This window comes from Nannospalax galili, unplaced genomic scaffold, assembly GCF_000622305.1.
Source record: "Nannospalax galili isolate Female #2095 unplaced genomic scaffold, S.galili_v1.0 scaffold216, whole genome shotgun sequence".
NCBI classification, from domain to species: domain Eukaryota; kingdom Metazoa; phylum Chordata; class Mammalia; order Rodentia; family Spalacidae; genus Nannospalax; species Nannospalax galili.
The window spans coordinates 3,413,328-3,434,734 of NW_008339003.1; the positions used below are offsets into that span (position 1 = coordinate 3,413,328).

Here is a 21,407-nt window from a genome sequence, read left to right on the forward strand (position 1 = left end):
AAAAAAAGAGTGATTATATTGTGATAAGAGGAATAGTTATAATGTAAACAGTAATATCCACTTCAGTCTCTAGCATATTTCTTTATATTTATCTTACAATCTGTACATCCAAATCAAACATTTGTATGTATTTGAACTATGTGATGATTTTTGAAGCACTATTTCTTCTGCTATATTTTGTAAAATTAGCTGTGCCACACAAACAATGTCCTTTCAAGGTAACATGTCTAGTAGTGGTGTTGTGCCCAGGTTCCCAAAGTACCACCACGGAGTCCAGAGGGCATGCAAGAACAAAGAACCTTTATTTGGGCTTAAGCTCGGACTCTCAGACCTCACCAACACAGTGGATCTGTACTGAGAGCCCTGAGCAAGGGAAATGGAGCTTTTTATAGTTTTGAGACAAAGGGAGGAGGGGAATAGCAGAGTCATATTCCGATTGGTCCAGAGAGCCCATGTGCACCAGCATACTTTAAGTTGATTGGTTACAAGGGCTGCATACACCAAATAGGGTTAAGGCAGACTCAGGGGCTTTTCATTGGTGGGTGCTGTCTTCAGGGCAAAGGAATGTAGTGACCTAGGCTCATTTACAGGGTCCCGTTCTTTTACCTTATTAGGTCTCATTGTTTTCAGGTTTACTCAACATGCGGGGGCCTGTATCCTCCCCCTCTGGTCTCTGTGACTAAAGGCTCATAACAGCTCAAGCCTAACATTGTGGGGGGCTTATTACAAAATGGAGTTATAGAAGTAACCGTTCCCTAAAGCCAAGCAGATTACAGAAGCGAGAAGAACGACTAGTCCTAAAGGGCATGGGTCTAGGGGCACAGAGGAGGGTTCCACAGTGGAGCTGAGAATTCGCTGGAGAGAAAGCTTACTTTTCAGCCATATTTTGCCTCCTTCCAATGCAGACATCTGCTTTGACTCTCACTCACTTTCACTTGGTGATTTAATTCCCCTTTAGTTAAATTTATTATGCCACAAGAAATATCCACTTGTTTTGTGATTCCTTCATTTTCACTTAAGAATTTCACTTTGAAAAATTTGCCATTACATTTGGTTATAAAAATCTTAAGTGTTCGACTTTTCAGATCTTATATTTACATCATATTTGTGTGGACTTATGTAACTACAGTAAAGCTTTTTGTACCTTGCTTGAACATTTTCTTATATGAGGTAATATAACAATGACTATCTGAAGTATAACCATTTTAGTTATACCCCTGAGTGAGTCAATTGTGTCTCAAAGCTGAGTGAAAGCCAGATATTTCATAATAGATGTTGTTTACTGGAACTTCTTTGTAAGAATTATGAACGTTGCTGACACATAGTTTATTTAAAACATTGGTTTTCTTTTCCTCCCACTCTACCTACTTGACATCAGTGAGTTACAGGGGTGGGATTTGAAATAATCTTGGACTTTTACCTGCTACTGTGGCAATTTCCAAATAATCTAACAGGTTTCTTTTTTAAATAAACACATAATGCATGTTAAGAAGGGTAAGTTGTCTAAAGAAATCTCATTTTATCAAGGAAAAATACAAGAAATTAGATTTTTCTCATGACAGAAAACCATTGGCTGTTGCATATAGATCCTGTTCCCACTCCTGGAGTTACAAAAGAAAAAGACATATTTCAGGAATAAAAGTTGCTCAGCAGTTTTCTTTTTAAAAGGTTATGTTTCACAAATTTGTCCAGTCGTGGATAGTTCTTACATGATTCTTTTCAAACTGGCTTGTGATATTCAACTTCTTATGCATTATTATATTATACATTTTGGTAGTTGGTGATAATGTAGTTGATTAAGTATATTTGGGATTATGTAATAAATACAATAGCTTGAAAGGTCTAGGTGGTCTTTTGTTCAGTCTCTCTCAAAGCATGCTTTATGAATAGCTATAGCCAAAGAATCACCTGGGTGCTTTAGAATTGTCGAGCCTCTTGAGACATCCTGAATATAAATCGGGGGTGGGAGCTAGGAATATGCATTTAACAAGATTAAGCATGATATGTAATTAACTCATAGGTGCACTAAGGTAGGGTAACCACTACTTTATGTTGAAAGTGGTTGGTTGACTTTTCTGAAGAGACAGAACTGGATATTACAACGTCAGCACGCAAGGACAAAAGAATTTTAAGCCTTTCCCATCCAGATTAGTTCAACTCATTGTCAACACTCCATTGGTAAGTGAAAAAGTCAAGACCATGAGGGACATGTGGGATCAGAAGATGTTCAGCCAGCAAACAAGACATCTGTGTCTTTATGAATCACTCTAAAACTTAGAAAGGTTCTGTATTATGTTGCAGTGTGAACTTTAAACCAAAGGTTAAAGAATAAATTTTAAGTTCCACTCCAAAACAAGTAATTTCTATGTACCTACAGAGAGTCCTTTTATGTATTGTTTAACCTTCTCAGTTCCCATCAGAAGTCTGCACACAAAAGAGGTTGTTATAAAAATGTGTTCCCAAGTTTTAAAAATTAGAATTTGATTCTGCTGTTGAGCAGACTGAATAGTGAGATTGTTTAGAATGATCTGTTATTCCCTTGGAATCGAAGTCCAGTCTAGGATCCTGGCAATGTTCCACACTTCTGCCTAAACAGCCATGAAGCACAGAAGGGATGATTAACAAAGTCCTCTGGCCCCATTAGAAGTTCTTAGTACATCAACTGTTAAAACCAAAACAATGGACAAATTTAGCAGAGTTTATTTCAGCAGAAGATGATTGATGGATCAAACACCCTCCAGTGCCAGAGCTCAACTCAGCTGCACAACAAGCAGGAAGTATGGTTTGGAAAAGGAAGTCACCTCCAGAAACCACTCCAGTGGCTTCAGCTCTGCCTTCTTTGAGCCTACTGAAACAGCCACTGCCTCATCTGGCCCTGGTCTGATCACAGCAGCCTGTGAAGCTCAGCTGCCATAATGGGCAGGGATTCCACAGCTAGTTATAAGAATATACTGTTAAGTGCAGGTTGTCTATGTGCTATGTCAAGTTACAGTTTGCTGCATAGGGACTCATAGTATGAAGTGCTCAGACAGCTTCAGGCCAAATTGTACTCAATGTAACTGTGAAATAAAAAATATCAGTACTTCATATATTTAAAAAATATCTGTATAATTATTTTAATTATCTGTAAAATTGAATATTAAATCAGTGTACTTCAAGATTCAGGAATATTGAATTCCATAAGTCTACTCCCTCACTCTCTACCCCTCCCTCTTTTCCTTCTTTTCTTTCTTTTTTTTAATTAGTTAACATTCAAGCACACGTTAAAGAGCTAATCTTTGCTTTGGTGATTGTTCTAATTTGTTTCTCCATTGCTGTGATTAAACACTTTAACCAATACCAACTTGTGGAGGAAAGGGTTTATTTTATCTTACATCTCCTGGGTCACAGTTCATCAGGGAGCCCAAGGTAGGAACTCAGGGCAGGAACCTGGAGGCAAGAGCTAGAGCACAGGTCATGGAGGAATGCTGTTTACTGGCTTGTTCTCCTGGGCCCTGCTCAGCCTGCTTTCTTATACAACATAAGCCCACCTGCCCAGGGGTGGCACCGTCTACAATGGGCTGGGCCCTCCCACATCATTCAATAATCAAGAAGATGCCCCACAAACATGGCCATAGGACAGTTCAATGGCGGCAATTCACTGATTGAGGCTCCCTTAACCCAGGTGTTGTTGACCACTAAAGCTCTCCAGCACAGTGATGATTTGTATACATCTGCTAATTAATTCTCTAAGGAACTAAGCAGTAATCGCCATTCTCATTTTGCATATTACTCACACAATTACAGCGATTTGCCAGAACCCAGCCTTAGGCATTAGTCAGCCAAGGTCTTGATGCTAGGCTATGTGCTTACCTTTCTTGGGTATTACATCTTGATCTCCCACTGAGACCAGATCTATTCTACCCAAGATCACTAGGTGACTTAGAAGTGGAAAATAAGAAAAGAAAAGAAAAAAATTACAAATAAATGAAGTGTGGAATGTATGTGGGATACCATATTAATAGCCTATTATTTTAGTTCCTGTTATCTCCTGGTTTCTGTACTTGCAGTCTGAATAGATTTTTAAATTCTGAGTTTCAGCAACTGTGAACAACAGATTTGTGAGTCAAGTTATAAAAGATATTTTTATTGGATCTCTATTCTACCCATATGGTGTCCTCAAGGATTTACACATATTGCCTACGTTAACTTGTATAGTCCTATCCATTTTGTGCACAAATCAGCCAAGGCTTATTGGAACTTGGTGATTTGCTTACAGTCACACAGCTCATGGTAGGTGATAGAAACAGGATTGGAAAACAGTTCTCAGCACATCCTGCTGCTGTGACAAGAATAGAGAAATGCAAGAAGGGACGAGTCAGAGAAACAGCAGCTCATAGGATTCTGTTGATTTACCCACTTGTAAATTTTCAAATTTGTAATTCATGCCTTATCTCACCCAAAATTAAATGAAATGAAAGAAAGGAAAAAAAGAAGAAAAATATTAATCTAGAAGAAAATAGAGAATTTTTTTTCTCGATTTTAGGCCTGGAAAACATAAAAATAATGAACTATCAGCAAAATAACTTGTTAGGGAATAGTTATTTTAATTATTTGTTCTCAAAATAACTTCTTTGAATAAGTTATTTCCTCTGTTTCCTAATTGAAATCTAAGATTTTTTTCAATATTCATCTATTTAGGTTAGTACAATTATAGATCCTGCCAGGAATTTAAGGACATTATTCAGTGATTCACGTGGGGAAGTAATTTCCTTCTTATACAGTATACAGCACATAATATGTATTCTTTTCATTTTTTGTTTTAAATTTAACATTAGATTTGTTGATACTGGATTGTCATGGTGATAAAGAAATAGATATAAAATTAATTTCATATGATTAATTTAGTTTTGCTTCTAAAAGTTATTGTTTGTGTTCAGTGTCTGTGGTGGCTTAACTGAAAAATGTCCCCAGTAGGCCCAGGTGCTTGGTCCCCAGCTGGTCGCACTGTTTGTGGAGGTTTAAGAGCTGCAGCCTTGCTCCAGGAAGCATGTCCCTGGGGCTGAACTTTGAGAGCTTTAAGTCTTGCCTGCTCTACTTCCAGCTCTCTCTCTCCTTTGTCTTTTTGGTTGAGGATGTGATCTCTCAGTTTCCTGTTCTCTATTGTCATGCGTCCCCCAACATTATAGACTCTCTCTCTGGAACCACAAGCCAAAATAAACTCTTTCAGTTGTTTTTGGCCATGGTGTTCTAAAAGTAACTAGTATAGCATCCATGTGGTTTGTCACAAATACGCAAAAGCATCTGAGAGAGAAACCCTCATGCTTTGTAAAATTGGATAAATATATTTTCAGTAATTAAATGAACATTAGAAAGATGGGCTTTCGTCATCTTACAGAAGAAATGAACTGTTTTTTTTTTTGGACAGGCTCTCCCTAGTCCCAGGATGTTGGCTTCCATCTCACCGAGATGTACCTGCCTTTGCCTCCCGAGGGCTGGGTCTAAAGGTTTAAAGGTGCATGCCACCATACCCAGCATAGAAATGAAAGCAATTTAATGAAAAGGATTAGCAGCACATAAATGATTTCTAATAAACAGCATAATTGTCATACTGAAATTTCAGGGACCTAGTAATTAGACTTTTCAAAACAAGAAGAAAGTCCAAGGATGGCACAGACAATTCTTGGGTCCATTATTCCCAGAAAATTAAAATATTACTATGAGAAAAAAAATGATATAATAAAATAATGGATTTGAGTTTTTATGTTATCCTAATGTAGATATTAATAGTGCAGAACCTATATAGTCTCCAAAATACAATTAAGTTCAGAAAATTGAGGACATTTAAGTAGAGGCATGCTGTCATCATGTGTGGTTGTTCAGCTGAAAAAGCAACCTCACTGGCAATAATATGTAGATTCTAGACTATTATAAACAAAAGACATCAGATGTTCATTTCACATAAAATCACCAGCAGAAGGAAATGTACCATAATGGAAAAATATATGCAAATTCTTTTGAAAATATTGTCAGATTCTTTTGAAAATATTGTACCTGGGAAGCTTCTACTTCAGGACTGGTTATTTCAGTTCCACCTTGAATAATTAAATGTGAAAACAACAACCTATAGTCGATGTTAGACCATACTGTCTTTGGGGCATGGCCACACTTCATCTGTGCCACAAAGTCACGACTGACCGAGTGACGTCTGCTTTCAAGCAGATGGTCTCCGAAGCCGAAGAACAATCAGACTAATGGGGTTAAAATTGCAGTGCTTGTCTCAAGAGTCAATAGTAAATTAACACTGCAGGGTACTTAACAGAATACAAAAATTGATACAGGATATTTTCACTTGGTTGGGTCTTGTTTTTCATATCTTGAGAATTATAAAAACCATAAAGGGAGATAAAACAATTTATATATATTTATCCTAATCCTTAAGTATTATAGTGGGATGAACTTTAATATGTCTTTCTCTGAAAATGTGGTGTAATATCTTAGCACACTGATTAGCCAGGGAATGAAAAGTTCAGAGGTTTTTAAAAAATTTTATTTATTATTATTTTTTAAATTTTATGTGTATAAGTGTATTGCCTGCATGTATATGAGTGCACGCGTGTTGTGCAATGCTGTGGAGGTCAGAAGAGGGTTTCGGATTCCCCTGGAACTGGAATTAAGGATGGTTCGTAGCCACCATGTGGGTGCTGGGAATAGAACCCAGGTCCTCTGCAAGAGCAGTCAGTGCTCTTAACTGCTGAGCCAACTCTCCAGCTCCCAGAGATTTTTTTTTTAACATTAAATAAACTACTGTAGCCCAGCTCTTTCTCTTTTTCCCTAACATAAACATAGTTAAAGTTGGTTATTGTTTGTTTTTAAAACTAACCCTTTATGATCAGTGATGATCATACTGCTTGTGTAAATTCCCTTGGAAATTTGTGTACACTGTGAAAGTTTGATGAACACTTCTGTGTATTCATTCTGGGCATGTTGAATTTAAGATGGAGATAGAACATTCTTGGCAGAGGTGCCTGGCTAGCTGGAAATTAGGAACAAGACTAGCTGTGAGATTTGTATTGTATTAAAATGAATTTGGAAGTTCAGGGATGTAGCTCAGTTGGTAAAGTGCTTGCCTAACATGCATGAAGCTTTGAGGCTATCTTCAGCCCCACATTAACCAGACATGGTGGCCCATACCAGTCCCAGCAGAAAAATCAGGACTTAAATGTCATTCTTGGCTGCTTATCAAGTTTGAGGCTAGGCTAGAACAGTTAAGACCCTGTCTCAGAAAAGCCAAAAACAAAACAAAAAGTCTTTTTCTTATTATCCAAACAATACAAATTGACGATTCTCATTTACTAGCTGAGGACTATTTAGAAATTAATTGAACACAGATAGGATGTGTGCTATTGAACTTCCAGTGTGGCGCTCTGTTTCATTATTTACATTGTTAGTATGTAAAGTACATGTTTCCAGGTTTTTGTAATTATTGAAAATATTGGAGAATGTTATAGGGAAACAGTACAGGGAAACAGAAATATATAACTTGTATATTTCACTTCCGTTTAAAAAATATTTTATTTTTATTTTTTTATGTGTATGAGTGTATTGTCTGCATGTGTATAAGTGCACTCATGTCATGCAATGCCTGCAGAAGTCAGAAGAAGGGGTAAGATCCCCTGGAACTGGAGTTATGGACAATTGTTAGCTGCATGTGGGTGCTAGGATTCGAACCTGGATCTTCTGCAAGAATAGTGTTGTTAACCGCTGAGCCATCACTCCAGCCCCAAGAGTATCATATCTTTTGAAAAAAGTCTAAAGTATTAAATTTCAGATTTCTTTAAATTTAAAAATAAACACTATTTATTCTAGCTTCAGACCCAATTGATACAGAGAAATGTTACCATTACTACTCCAATTACATTAGTAAATGCTAGACAAACCACAAATATTTCCACCTACAAACTTACCATTTTCTCTTTTGAATGCAGAAAATATTGACAAGTATTTGATGATGGAAATTCTGATTTCTATAGGTATTCTATGGGTATAGAATGCCCAGAACACAAGACATCAGAATCTATTGATCTGCTTCCTGAGAAGTTGCCTTACTTTTAAATTCAACTTTGAGTTCAGTAGGAAATAAAATTAAAGACTTAAGAGAGTTTCTGCCTGCCTTTGTAAAACCTTCCATTTTAGTGAATGTTCTGGGAACTCATTGGCCATGTACATTTTAATGATGAGTCAAAATGATGTCAGAAAAACAAATCACTTTTCAAGTCATGTTTTTATTATGTCATGAAGCATCAACTGGAGAATACATATTCCTTCTGTTGGGTAATTCCTTAAAAGTGAATGTGTGTGTGTGTGTACCTAGGTAAGTGCTTTCCAAGATTTCAATATCATTCACGAATGTGAACTGTATAAAAGTTATGAAACGTATATCACAACTGCCTTTTCTGGTTTACACTTTTTTTTCAGACTAGTTTAAGGTGTATTTGTGTTCTGTTGTAGTAATTTTCATTTATTGGGGAAAGATCCTGTCACATCATTAATAATTTTTTCAATTTATAGAAAAGTGAGTGCCATAGGAAAAAAGAGTATCTGCTGGGCGTGGTGGCGCACGTCTTTAACCCAGGCACTCGGGAGGCAGAGGCAGGTGGATCTCTGTGAGTTCAAGGCCAGCCTGTTCTACATAGTGAGTTCCAGGTCAGCCGGGGCTACAGGGAGACCCTGTCTCAAAAGGGCCCCCCCCCAAAAGAAAAGAGAGTATTTAAGAAATTTAAAAAATTGACTCTAGCAAGAAACTTGACTTACTTTTATTCCAGAAGATGTAACATCTGAGATTTCCAAATTAGATCTTCTCTTCTGTAGTGATGTATTGATTATGTATTGAAACTGTAATGATTATTTTGAGGATTTGAGGAGTGCTATTTGTACAATATATGCAAAGCATAAGAAAAGCAAAATAACTCTCACTAATGCTAAATAAGCATATTTGACATATGATAACTGGAATTGTAGAGTTTTTAATGACTATAAAGCCAAAAAATGTATCAGAACAACTAATCAGAAAAACTCTGGAGTTTGACTTATAACAAACTTTATTTTGAGTTAAAGAATCAAAGTGCATGTGTTTAGTAACAATTATAAACACCTAAGCTTTTTCTGCAACCCCCCTTAACTAATATGTCTTCAGGGGTCAGTTTTACATCTGATCTAACTTTCTTAGCATGTAGGTCATTGGACTTAAAATGCCCTTAGGAGTTGCGTTGTTATACTATTATTAGGTAACATTAGAGCACCTCCAGTAATTTGCATTATGTGCAATATACAGACCTCTTGAATTGTATAAGAAATATAGGTCAACTTGCATGCTTGGGCTAGAGCATGTTCATCTTTGGTTTATAGGGGTTTTATAATCAATTGCAGCTGAATAGAAATTGTCCAGTGGATTTTCTGGTATGAAGTGTTTTTTGTCACTTATGTGGTCTAACTGTAGAAAGGCAGTTTGTGGAATTCTTCCTGGAAGTTTCACTATGTGAAACATGGAGTCCTTGATTGTGCCATTTTGTTTGTTTGTTTTTTTGGCTTTTGATAAAATGTCAGTGGTAATCTAGTAACCCTTGTGGATGAATAAGCAAAAATATTCAGATATTATGAAGAGTGCTGTATGGAATTCTCATCCCTGGAGAAACACAGTTCGACCCCTTGTACCAATATACTTCTCGGTATTTTCAAGTAATTTGTTTTGGTTAAAACCTTCTGGCAATGTAGTACTGTAAACAGTCTTCTGATTTAAAGATCATGTGTATGTGCCTTTGATTTATTATTGTTGTTTTTCATTTTAAAAGAAAAACTGAAACTATAACACAAACTTATGCCTGTAACCAAACTAAGTACCCTTAAATTCTTCCAGCAATTTTAGAAAGTACATTTATTAACAGAAATTGGGACATGTAAAGAATCAAGAGCATACAATTAATAATTTATTGAATGTGAGTTTTAATTTATTCTACTCATCCTAAGAATAGAGCTAGGAACTTACAATAAGAGACCTAATTGTATACCTTATTTTTCCAGTGTTAGTATTAAAAGTTCCCCCCACCCAGGTTTTTTTTTTTTTTTTTTTTTTTTTTTTTTTTTTTTTTTTTTTTTTAAAAAAAAGAGGACGATAAAAGTTTTGTTGACTTTGTACTATAAATCGTAAGATCAGAGGGTAAATGGCCATGTTTCTAGTAGGGAATAATAAATGAAGTTCTACAAGGAACATGTGCTCTCCTTGAGCTTAGTCAGTCAGCACATACATGTGGAAGGCTATACCCAAGGCTTATGATGACTGTGAGTTGAAATGTTCTTCATCCTTTAAGGCTCAAGACTTCTAGCTGATTCCCACTTTCATATCAATGTCTCTCAATCTTGAACTGTATCAATCCCTTTTAAAGTATAAAGGACCATTTCCTGACCCCTAGTGTTTATTTAAATATTCATCCCACAAATTTATTAAAAAAAAATCCTTAAACTCTTATTGTAACCTGAATTTAGGGCCAAAGCCTGAGTCCAGGTACCAGGGTAGGCTTAGGCACCTTGCTGTCCTAATATGCTAATTAAGCTAAGTAAAAATGCAAAGCAGAGAGGAGTAAAAACCAATGCTTTGGGTAGAGGAAAAGATAAAGTGACCTCAAGTTCATCTTCAAGATACTGATATGCATTTTATGCTTAAATTAGGGACAAATTGGGCCATGATTATTAGTAATTAAACAGTGATCAATTGATTATTTTCTTGGTTTTGGTTTTGCAAGGTTGTTCAAAGAAATTGTCATTGCTGTTGCTTGAGATGATTATTCTGGTTCCTTCAAAACGGTTACTCTTGCTCTGTGTGTTTCCTTGTGATAATAGATAAATGGTGTCCTATAAGGGTGTCTATCCTGGGAAGCTTCACTGTTCCAGGAATAAAATGTGCCTGCAGGTTTAGGACCCTTGGGTTATCTCTGTGTCTTTAGACTTGTATGGGGAGAAATAGGTTAGGCAGACAGACAGATGCTCACTGAGTGATTATCCCACCTATGCAGAGTCAAACAGCAGTGCCACCCTAAGTAAGAAGACATGGAATGAAGGCAGAGATGTCAGGCTTTCATCCTGCTTTAGCTACCTTGTGGGTCTAAGTGAGGAGTCAATGTTTTTTAGCAAAAGCAGCTTCTAAGTATTTGTTATAATATATTATTGTTAAAAATAAAGTTTTTCTAGTAATTGAGTGTTATTAATAGTATTCAAATAAATGACAATAAAAAGTAAATGAATGAAAATATTGTTTCAGTGAAAACAATATATAGAATTCCTTTCAGTTAACATGTGTACAAACTAGTATTAATAAGTTTAATTTTTTGTTTTCTATTTTAGGGTAATAAAACTCTTCTTATTTACTTGATATAAAATTGATGTTGTGATAGAGATAGTCAATCCAATTAAAGCTAAAACAGAGTAAAAGCTAAAATGGAAACTTTTGTCTTGTGAGTTATCTTCTACACGTGCTGCTAATGGTCTGTACAAAAGGAGCATCTGCACCATGTGTTAACACACTTACTGTAATCACTCAGGCTTTTTTATTCATCATGTTTACACTACCCTACCATGTCTGACCATTCTTTTGTCTCCATGCTACAGCAAAATATTTTTTGCATATCATATATATGTTTACAAAACATATATTCGCATATACAGTTGCATATATATATATATCCTTTGGACTTAACATATTATATACTGATCTATAAACACAAAGGGACACATCAGAATAATTTAGCTGTATCTGTTAACAGATACAGCTGCATGACCTGAAATATGCTTTCCTTTCGTTATTAGATTAATTTATCCTAGAGCCTTTGGAGAGGCACACTGTGGTGGTTTAAATGAGAATGTCCCCCAAAGGCTCCAAGTATTTGGACATTTTGTCCTCAGTTGGTGGTGTTTGTTTGGGAGGTTTTAGGAGGTACAGCTTATACTGGAGGAAGCAAGTTGCTGGGGTGGGCTTTGAGAGTTCTTAAGCCATGCTGGATTTCCTGTCTCTGCTTCCTGTGCCTTCTTGAAGATATGATCACTCAGCTTTCTGCTCTGGCCACCTCCTTCCACCATGCCTCTCTGCCATTACGAACCCTTACCCCTGGAACCATAAGCTCAAATAAAGTCTTCCTTTGGTAAGTTACCATGGTCATGGCATCTTATCACAACAGAGAAGTAACTAATATAGAAGTTGGTATCAGAATTGGAGTGTTGCTGTGAAGAACCTGACCATATGGGCTTTTGGTAGTGTCAATACAAAAGCATAACTCTCACATCAAACAGGATAAAATATAGTTTATTCTGGAGCCAAATATGAATGGCCATGGCTTGGGAACACAGATTCAGGTTACCCCAAATTCCAAGTCCCAGCATGGAAGCAGTTTCGTGGTGTTTTATAGTAACGGAACAAAAAAAGTCATAAATCAAGACATCTTTCAAATACATTGATGGGTACATTCAGTAGGCAGGTCATAACAAAGCAGGGTAAAATTCTGTAAGCCTCAGATGCTATCTGATGACATTCTTAGCTTTTTGATTGGTGGGAACTATTTCTTTTGTTAATACATTTTGCTAGTCAGAATGTTGTCAGAAACAGATGTGGACAAGGAGTAGCTGTTTACTGCTCAACATGGCCTTAGATAAAATGTATGTAGGCTCAGGTTTGAGAGATGGCTCAGTGGTTAAGAATTCTGACTGCTCTTGCAGAGGACCCAGGTTCAATTCCCAGCACCCACATGGTGGCTACGAACCATCCTTAATGCCAGTTCCAGGGGAATCCGAAGCCCTCTTCTGACCTCCGCAGCATTGCATGACACGGGTGCACTCACATACATGCAGGTGATACACTCATACACATTAAAAAAAATGTATGTAGGCTCTGGATTTGTAACATTTCAGACTCTCCACATTCATTGCAATGCTAATCAGTTGGTCGACCTTGCTGGAAGTTCAGTCTAAGATACAGGATTTTTCTGGGAATTTTTTTTTTTTTTCACAGAGGAATGTGGAAGACTTTGGAAGTTTGGACTAGAAAAGCTATTGAACGCTTTAAGCAGTGCTTAATAGACCATTCTAGTAGTAGGAGCCTGGAAGAAAGTATTTGCTGAGAGCAAAGTAGTTCCAGAGGGAAATAAGGACAATTTATTTTTTTTATAAAAAAATCTAGCAATTTGGATTTTTGAGAAAATCTGGCTAGAGCCTGTCCATAGCCTAAGAGCTTGCCTGAGGCTAAGTTGAAATGTAATGACTAATGTCTTTGGTGAAGGAAATTTCAAGACAGCCTAATGTAGAAATGGTGGTGTGACTATTAATGGTGAATATTATGCAGATCTACAATGAAAAAGATCAAGTGGGGCAGAGAGAAATGTAAGAGGTACAGTTTGGATCGAAAAAGAACACTAGGAAGCCTAATGTTGGAACCAAGTCATGTGTTAAAGGAGAGACTCTCTTTGATAAGGAGGTAAGAGTTGTTAAGGACAACATTCTAGATTTTTACTGGAACAATGGAACAGTGGAAGAGTGGAATGGAGTGCTCCAGGGCAAGAGCATACCCAGCTAAGTAAGCTTCCTTATGAATGGAAAAAGTCAAAGGAGTTCTCTCCAAGAAAATTGAAACACACAGAAGCTACTGGTAATGCAGATGAAGTGGGCCAGGGTCCATCTGGTAGCCAAACTTAGCAGTGTTGTTCATGTGGTGCTGGCTTTAGAGGCATGAAAGATGCAAGAGTGAGGGATCATCAATTTTTCCATAGTTTCAGAGAGCCACTGAGGCCAGGTAGCAGGCAGCAGGGATGTCCCTGCATAAAGAAGGCCCTGATGGGCCATTGCCTGGAGCTGTGAAGGTGAAGCCTGATTGGCAGTGGAGATCCCAAGAGGCTGGAGATGATATAGCCGGAGACATCTGCAGAGGAGAGCTTCATACCAGCCCAAGAGAGGGATGTGTGTTGCATGCAGCAAAGCTGAAAGGGCTGAGCCATCTAAGCCCTTTGGAAATAAAATCCTGGAAGTCAGACATGGAGCTACTCGATTTGGTGTTTGCCCTACTAGGTTTCAGTCTTGTATTTCCTCAGTATGTCCCCATTTCTCCCTTTTGGATCAGGAATGTGTATTTGGTTCCATTGTATGTTGGAAATATGTAATTTGTCTTTAGATTTTATAGGGGCTTACAGTTAGATTGTCTTGAGTCTCAGAAGGGAGTTTGGACTCTGGACTTTTGAATGGTATTGAGACTGGAAAAGACTGGGAACTTTTGAAGGTGGACTAAATACATTTTTGAATTTTTTATGAGCTTCAGCCTATGGGGGCCAGGGAGTAGAATGTGGTAGTTTGAAAGAGAATTTACCCAATAGGCTCCAAGTTTTTGAACATTTTGTCTCCCAATTAGTGGCACTGTTTTGGAAAGTTTTAGGAGATGCAGCCATCCTGGAGAAAGCATGTCACTGGTGGTGGACTTTGAGGTTCTTAAGCCTTTCCAGATTTCCTGCCTGTCTCTTCTTCCTGTGCCTGCTTGAAGATGTGATCACTCAGCTTTTTGCTCTGGCCACCTCTTCCTCCCCCACTGTTATAGGTCCTTACCCCCATAAGTTGCCATGGGCATGGTATCTTATCAGAGCAATAAAAATGTAGCTAATATGCACATATTAAGATACAATGTGACTTGGGAATGCACATACCTCTTCCCTTTTGTGCCTCCCCTGCTGAGTACAAAAATGGAACTTGTCAAGACAAATGTAAGAAGCAGCTTTTCTTTTTTGACTTGAGCTGTCACATGAGGGGTGCAAAGGGGTCATTCTTAATGACATCCATCTGTTGCATATTAAACTAGGTATAACTAAGCGTTTGTAGTCCTTGCGCAGAGTCTAACTTTATATGCATAAGTACAATTGCTTGTAGGATCTGAGGGTCCTAGGGACAGATTAAAAACAGCATGCAAAGCAAGGGACTAGTCTCTGGTTTGCGTAGACCTTCTCCCAAAGAGTTGCAGTTTGCCTCTTTTTGTTCTTTATTGTGCTTTTTCATGAAAATATGATTGAACAAAGAAAGGCCTGTTTTAAAAGTATAGTTTCCCCTTGCTCATACTTGATTTAAAAGCTCTACTTTTATTTTTTCATGAGCAGAGGGAAAGACGGAATGACAAAAATTTTTCTCTATTTCCCTCTCCCTCTCCTCTCCTCTCCTGTGAGTGTGTGTGTGTGTCTGTGTGTGTGTGTGTGTGTGTGTGTGTATTTGAATCTTCTTTTATCTCCTTAATAATCAAAGGTAACCAGGCTACTGTTTAAAGCTTTTTTGTCAAGAGCTATAATCACAGATTGACCTCCTTGTAAGATACAATGTATTGATACTCCTTTATATGTAAATTTGTATATGTGAGAAAGAATATATATTTATATGTAAGAATATTAATTTTAACCTAAGTATTTGTAACAGATATAATTTTGGAATCTTATTTTAATTCTGTCCATGAAATCTACATTCTTAAACCATATTACAATAACACTTTGGTATAATGCATTTACTGTCTTTGGGAAAACTAAGTCCTTTAACTGTGTTGTAAAAGAATTTAACACGCACCTATGGCTGTTCTGATTCAGCTGCTTCAGAGCTTCATGACAGGATGGCACAAATTCCTCCAAAGCCCATGCAAAAATTTCTGGGATTCCCTATAACTTTCTAACTTGCACCTACTTTTAAGGACATTTGAGGACACAAACTTGACACAATAGGTCTTAATATATATGAGAACATGAAATTCTGGGGCCAGGGGATATAGGAGGAGTGCAGATAGGGGAAGAAGCTAAATAAGATCAAAACATTGTATGAAATTCACAAAAATTTTAAAAAATTGGGAAAAAATAATTGAAGGTGGATGGATATGGTCAAAATATGTCACTTACATGTATGAAAATGTGATATGGAAACTCCTTACTTTGTAATGTTGATATATCGTAATAATAATAAAAATGCCATTGTTCTTCTGAAAAAGATATTTAACTCAGAAAAAAGAAAAACAGTCATGAAAACTTGTTACTATGTAACAACAGAAATAACTGCCAACATCCTGCCTATGCCTTAGAGAAGGCTGGAAGAGGTCTGTTGTGGACTCGCTCAGTCTACGTTTCTGCAGTGGTGCTATGGGATTTTTTCAGATGGATTCTCCCTTTTCAGGGAGATGGATTCTCCCTCTGGCTCTGCTTTTTTATGACTTTTTTTTTTTTTTTCTGTAGGAACCAGAGAGAAACTTGATCCTTAGCTGAGTTGGGGCCTCATAGGCATATAGATAATCTATTGGGTTTTTAAAGATTTTATTTTTATTAATAGGCATGTGTGTATCTGTGTTAAAATATGCCATGTGTGTACACTGCCCACAGAGACCAGAAGAAGGCATCAGATTCCCTGGAACTGGAATTGTGGTTGGTTGTGAGCCCCCCATAATGGGAACAGAGAACCAGATTCTCTTGCATGCTATCATCATTTCTGAATTCATATGAGTAACTAACCAACAGACTGTCTGGAAGACTGTTTCCTTGTGGTCATACCCCCTCTGGCTCTTGCAGTCTTTCTACCTCCTCTTTCACAATGATCCCTGAGCCTTGAGAGACAGAGGTTTGAAACAGGTGTCCTATTCAGGGATAAGCATTCTGTAGCCTCTTGTTCTCTGCACATTGGCAAATGTTAATCACCATATGCTACATTAAGAAACTTCTCTGGTGTGAGTTGAGAGATGCATTCATCCTATGTATAGATTTGCCTTGAAGATGTTTCATTAGGGCTAAGCGTCTCATGGACACTCTCTGTGTTTGACCATTTCTGGAACTCTGTAATATTCTCCATCTGTTGCAAAAAGAATCATGAAATCTTCAGGTAAATGGATGGAGCTAGAAACTGTTACACTAAGGGAAGTAATGCAGACTCAGAAAAACAAACAACATACATTCTCATTTGTAGATCTTGGCTCCAAATCCCTAGATGTGAGGATATATCCTGATGCAACTGCAGGAGCCAGGAAAATGGAAAGGAACCATGGGGATAAAGGGAAAGAGGGGGCTCAAGAGAGGGGGATAGTAGGAAACAGGTATTATTAAGATGGAAATGGGGAAAAGGGGGCTAAATTTAACCGGAGAGGGAGAAGGGAGGGTTGCACAGGGGGAGCAAGAGGAGAGATGATATTTAGATGGTGTGGAAAACCAGAGGTAATATAATAGTTCAAAGTCCTACTGAAAAATAAAATAGTTTTCATAGTCTTACTATCACTATTGATAATACGATGCATATGGCTCCTTTTGCTCTATTTCTGGCCCACAGCAAATGCCCAGTAATTACATCTATGATTATTTGCTTCATATACTAATTGGAAGCACTTCCTTGGCTCAACTTTCAATACATTTATAATAGATTTATTTTGATAAAAACCATGTTTGTGTTTTATGTATGTAACTTATTTTATCGATTTATAGTTAAAAAATAAGATCTCTTGTGAGATGTTGATACAATGTAACATGGACTGTTGTGCATCACTTGTGAGTGTTGTGGCAAGAAACCTAAAGAGAAGAATCTTCCTGGAGTTTAGTATTTGTCTCAAACAGCAAAACAATTTCATAGAAGAAGCATTTTAAAGTGAGTCACAATTCAGTCCCTGTAGCACTGCAGATGGACTCAGTACTTTGTCACTGGTATAGCTTTCAAGAGGCATGGAACAGGAGGCATAGTGGGAAGGGAGAACACGCTAGTCACACCATGAGGCATTTCTGAAGAATCACGGCATGGATTCTACATGCATAGATTTCAGCCGCACATTTTGGTTCTTAAGCATCTATTTGACTTGTAAGGCTATACCCACTGTGGTACTTGGGCTGGATGAAGTAATTCAGCTCTTGGCTTTCAGTTCTTGGTGTAAATTGTTTTAATGACTTGCAAGCAATCATATATTTAAAACTCCCCAAGAAAATATTTCCATTTCTACACCTGCCAATCACCATAAGTCATTAAAAATAGTTCTGACAGAATGTGCCAAGAATCTCTGACAAGTGCAGTCTTCTAAAGAAGTAGGCTGTGCAGTCTGTGAGGAGAATGTCATCAAACCTGAAACAAAAAAGAAGTCATCAAGTCCATATCTCATTTCCTAATATACAAATTACATCCCTCTTCATGCCCCCTTTTCTCTTTGGTCAGATATTACACCATAAGAAAATTTATGATAGTTATGTAAATGTTTTGAACCTTAAGAAAGGTTTATTATCATTATTATATTAAGGTATAAAAGTCAGAATTTTTGCTCAAGTCTGGGGCAGTGGTTGTAGCTCTGCTTTGAAAAAAATCCTTAAGATATTTCATGAGGCAAGTATAGTTGATTCTTCCAGGATCAGATTTGTGGAAATGTGGGGAGATAAGAGACCTAAAACATCATCTCCATCCAGAGATTTCAGTCTAGTATTATTTCAGCAGTAAATTTGATTGTATTTTTCCAAAATTACTAGGTGCACAAAATTTGCACAGCCCAGTCCATATCTGCTACAAATGTTCTCCCTCTCTTCAAAGCATCTTATTCTCTCAATATGACTGTTAGTAACCCAAACTCAGTGTTCTTTTGCTGAATCATCTGAAGAATAACAGTAAAGGAAAAGAGGAAATCAAGTATCTTTAATTTTGCTTAGTTTTTAAAAATTCTTTTTTTTTAACTTGACATTAAGTTTGAGTATCAATTCATTAAAATTTTAACCTCCAAATCAAAGTAGAGGGGCTGGAGAGAAGGCTCATTGGATAAAGCACTTTCCATACAAGCTAAGAACTAGAGTTAGCATCTCCAGAACCCACACAAAAAGCCTAGCAGGTGTTTGGCCTCCTCTACCCCAGCACTTGGAAGACAGAGCTAGGGGATCCTAGGAGCAATCTGGCTAGCTAGGCAAGACAACTAGTGAGCTCTGGGTTCATTGGAGAGACCCTTCCTCAAAAACTAAAGCTGAGAGCAGTGGTAGTGGAAGATATCCAATGTCAGCTTCGTGCCTCCATGTACCCATGTGTGCAAACTTCTGTACCCATACACCACATGCAAAATATCCCAAAGGGGTAACAGTGGAATTTTGGGTAGTATAAATTCACATTCAAATTGACCGAAGTTTTGGCTAAAGCAATAACAATTATTTTTAATAGTTAAACACATTGGCAGAATGTGTTTCCCATTGATGTAATGTCCTTAAACAATTCTATGTGGGTGCTGCCTTTTATACTTAAATGGTAATTCAATGTTTTAAAATCAGCATTGAAAATTTTTCTGCCTAAAGCTTTTCTGACTTGCAGTGTAAACATTCTCTTCTTTCTTTATCTGGCATTTGGTTTTCTGCATGATTCATCAAAGGCCTTTTCTTTCTCTCACAGTCTGACAGCAATGCCAGCTTCCTCCGTGCTGCCAGAGCAGGCAACCTGGACAAAGTTGTGGAGTATCTGAAGGGGGGCATTGACATCAACACTTGCAATCAGGTAAGAGCAGATGGCATAGTATGGTGAAAAGTACCCTGTCTCCAGGCACAGTATCAGAGCTCAGTGTTATTTTCTGTTCATATTGATTTGCTGTGGCATCAGTAACTTGGTCTTATGAAACCAAATTTTCACCATTTTACCAACTTTTGAAGTGTCATATATGTTTGTTTTTAGACCTACTGTTGCTGGCAAAGTTAAAAAAAAATAACTGAATGTCAGTATTTTCTTTTGAAATGATGTGAACCTCCTGATTTTTTTATATTGGCAAGAATGATGCACTGCTTCTCATTTATCATCAAGTGGTAATCTAGACCTGGTTCCTTTCCTTCTCTGTTATGTGTATTTTATTCATGAGTAACTATTAGTTACAACTTGAAAAAGAGATAAGAGGATAAAATTTAAATTGTTTTACATACTGGAGATGTATCTCAGTTGGTAGAGTGCTTGCCTATTATACACAAAGCCCCGGGTTTGATCTTTAGCACTGTGTAAACATAAATTGAGAGACTGGCAAGATGCCCCAGAGGTTAAGAGTACCTACTACTCTTGCAGAAGACCCAGGTTCAGATCCCAGCACCCACATGGTCGCTAACAATTGTCCATAACTCCAGTTCCAGGGAATACAATGCCCTCTTCTGACCTCCTCAGGCATTGTATGACATGGGTATACTTAAAAACGTAAAATAAAAACAATAAGTAAAAATATAAAAAGAAAATAATTGAGTGAGGTGGTACATTCCTGTAATCCCACCCTCAGGAGATAGAGGTAGAAGAATCAGAAATTCAAGGTCAAGGTGGGTGTGGTGGCACAAGGCTTTTATCCCAGTGCTCTGGAGGCAGAGGCAAGCAGATCTCTGAGATCCAGGCCAACCTGTTCTACATAGCAAGAATCAGGTCAGCAGCAACAACAAAATCCCCCATGACACAGAAATTCAGTCATCCTCAGCTACCTAGGGCAGCCTGGGTTACATGTGACCCTTCTCCACAACTGGAGCACAGGCCATGGAGGAACACTGCTTACTGGCTTCCTCTCTTGGCCCCTGCTCAGCCTGCTTTCTTATGCAACACAGGGCCCCCTGCCCAGGGGTGGCACCACCCACAGTGGGCTGGCCCCTCCCACATCACTCATCGTGAAGATGGCCCACAGACATGGCCACAGGCCAGGCCAATAGAGGCAATTCCCCGGTCTCTTATAAAGTTAAAAATTGTGGTTAGCCGGGCATGGTGGCATGAGATTTTAATCCCAGCACTCAGGAGGCAGAGGCAGGTGGATCTCTGTGAGTTCAAGGCCAGCCCGGTCTACATAGTGAGTTCCAGGACAGCTAGGGCTACAGGGAGACCCTGTCTCAAAAAGACCAAAAAAAAAAAAAAAATGTGGTTAAGAAGGGCACAGTGTTGCTTGCCTTTAATTCCAGCACTCAGGAGGCAGAAGCAGGTGGATCTCCATGAGTTTGAGACCAGCCTGATCTACTTAGCATATTCCAGGCCAGCCAGAGATATGTTGTAGCTAAACAAACAAAGCAAAAACATACGGTTAATACAGAGAACACTTGAAACTACTGTGGTGCATTAAATTAAATATTTGGATTATTAAGGCATAAAATTCATCAATAAAGACTTTAGGGAAAATTATTTATTTTTGATATTATTTGCCTCAAGAATATCCACATTTTTTGTGCCATTTTGACATATATTTTCATACCATAAAATAGAGAAGACCTCAGCAGTAATCACTACTGTTTGCTGAATGTTGGAGTTGTGGCTATTGGTTGCAGTGTATGTATAGCAGAGAGCAGAATGAGAGACAAATCATCCTGCTAATAATATGTGAATTGGTGGTTAATTCCATCACTTGAGTCCAAGTTATCTTGGAATGCTTTATTATACTTGCTCCTATA

The 21,407-nt window shown here is 37.8% G+C and overlaps 1 protein-coding gene across 29 annotated transcripts in view; it reads left to right on the forward strand.

The window, feature by feature from the left end:
- The window catches only part of Ank2 (ankyrin 2), a 675,290-nt gene that overhangs the window by 394,973 nt on the left and 258,910 nt on the right, over window positions 1–21,407 (forward strand). For all 29 annotated transcript variants that reach the window (XM_029563867.1, XM_017798338.2, XM_029563883.1 and 26 more), the window contains one exon: window positions 19,408–19,509. In XM_029563867.1, coding sequence (XP_029419727.1) covers window positions 19,408–19,509 — 102 coding nt within the window. The remainder of the gene's footprint in view (window positions 1–19,407; window positions 19,510–21,407) is intronic.